The 2003-nt window shown below is 36.0% G+C and overlaps 1 protein-coding gene across 1 annotated transcript; it reads right to left on the bottom strand.

The window, feature by feature from the left end:
- Positions 1 to 205: 205 nt before the first annotated feature.
- LOC125197317 (uncharacterized) lies at positions 206 to 1799 on the bottom strand. Its single transcript, XM_048096052.2, has 2 exons — positions 1325 to 1799; positions 206 to 514 (listed from the first exon to the last, which is right to left on the bottom strand). The coding sequence occupies exons 1-2, from the start codon at positions 1595 to 1597 to the stop codon at positions 398 to 400; spliced, it is 390 nt and encodes a 129-aa protein (XP_047952009.1). The 5' UTR covers positions 1598 to 1799; the 3' UTR covers positions 206 to 397.
- Between the last annotated feature and the right edge of the window lie 204 nt (positions 1800 to 2003).

Here is a 2003-nt window from a genome sequence, read left to right as displayed (position 1 = left end):
AAAAAAAAACTTACTTTAAATAGATAAAAACGAGTAATTTTGTTGAACGGTAAAAAATGGAACAAAATGACTATTTTTTCATGGAGGTAGTAATATTTTTTAAAAAGCATTCCACAAAATTGTACGTACAGTATATATCCTAAAAACCTGAAAAGAAAACAAATGGATGATATGAAAAACACTCGAAAATAATTACTCCAAGTGCTTAAAAATTAGCCCATTTTCAGTGGTTGGATGTTTATACATGTTAAATTGGATGATGACCTCATCTCATCTATCGACATGCTCTAAAGTCTCCTACTTATTTTGCCAAATTAATTCCTGCAAAAGCATACCATTACAAAAGAAACACACACACACTAACAGTGAAAGTAAGGCACAAAAAGTAGCCTTGAATTCAAGATGTTGATGAAACTAGAATGTTGGTTGCATCATGGGCCACGCAGTCGAGGGCTGGATGGGCAATGAAGGTCGGCACATCCTCACCCGGCATCACCACATAAACCTCCATTGCCTAACAAATTCATCACACATCACAACTCATCCTTATCTCAACAACACCTAGCTAATTAATTAAGACTCTCACTTTCTATGTAATAAACCAATTAATGAGAGCTAGGCTTATGACTGTGATCGGGTTGCACATCACATAGGCTTACGACTATGTAGGGACCAATAAACCACCAAATTAACTAGTAGATGGGGTCGATACTTTTCTAAATACAAAGAGGAATCCTCATTGTACTACAATCACATGATCTAATTTATATATTAAGGAAAATGTGAGCTTTATGACATGGAAGACAACAACTAAAGCACAAAGTTCATTTGTTTAATTAGTATTTGCGCAGTTTAATTCTTAGTGATTAGGGATCTTAATTTGTGGATTTAAAATTTTAAATCCCCTCTTATTTAATTAAGACATTTTAGCATGAAAATGAAAGTTGAAGAACAGCATTGTATGTAGGTTATTAGTAGTAATACTTTAAGCTTTCAACTATGTTATTTTATAGAAATTATTATCAGAACCCCACCACACATCCTCCCCCACTAAGAAAAAGAACACTAAAGAAAGGGAAAACAAAAGGCATATAAATTTGCTTGCCATATGAAAGCCAAGCAGGAAAAACAAAAAGTGAATAATTAAAGTTGAGTTTATTAATTCAGTGCAATAGAAACAACAAAGTTGAAATTTTCTAAATCAAGAAAAATGCTACAATAAATGATAATGAAAAAAAGAAATAAGTGGGATTAAAACTTAAATCTTTTGTTTAAATAGGTCTTTTTATCAAAATAAATGAAAAAGAAAAAATATAGTACTCACTTTAGGAGAAGGGTGGTAGGGTGGTTTGGCATCGGCAGCAATAAGATGATCGGGGCGGCGGGAGGCGGGAGGAGAGAGCTCCGGCGAGGTGGTTCTGAGGAACTTTTCGAAAATGGCCATGAGGAGAAACATGGAGATGAGAATGGCGGTGGCCACGAAGCCGAAAGAGACTGCATTCACGGAGTCGTCAAAGTGGCTCCACTGCTCGTCTTTTGTTAGATACATCGGCGGCGGCGCCGGCCATCCTCCCCATCCTTCTCCTTCGCCGCTCATAGATATATGTGATTTTCGGTGGAATTGAAGATGAGATCTTTAACTCAACATAATCACAAACATTAATTTCTCTCTTTTTGTTTGTATGATCAGTTTGGAGAGAGAGAGAAGGTCGTCTATGTTGTTGTTGTTTGACAGTTGAAGGTTGAAAGGTTGAAGGGACAAGCTTTGTCTGCGTTGCTCTTGTGTGATTTTCATTCACGTGCAATTTCTAGTCCTAACCACTTTTTAACCATAATTCATGTACTTGCCTTTCAATTTATTACTCCTTCCGTCGTGCTTTAGGAGTCTCAGTCACTTTTCTGCACCCGTTCTATAAAAATGAGAATAGATAGTTAAAGCGGATAAATGATAAAGTAAGAAAGAGGATAATGTAGTGAAGCGACTTCTCAACATTATTATCTCT

This window comes from Salvia hispanica, chromosome 4 (genome assembly GCF_029641045.1).
Source record: "Salvia hispanica isolate PSC_SH4W2 chromosome 4, Shi_PSC_v1, whole genome shotgun sequence".
In the NCBI taxonomy this organism is placed as follows: Eukaryota; Viridiplantae; Streptophyta; class Magnoliopsida; order Lamiales; family Lamiaceae; genus Salvia; species Salvia hispanica.
This window is presented reverse-complemented; position numbering and strand designations above follow the sequence as displayed.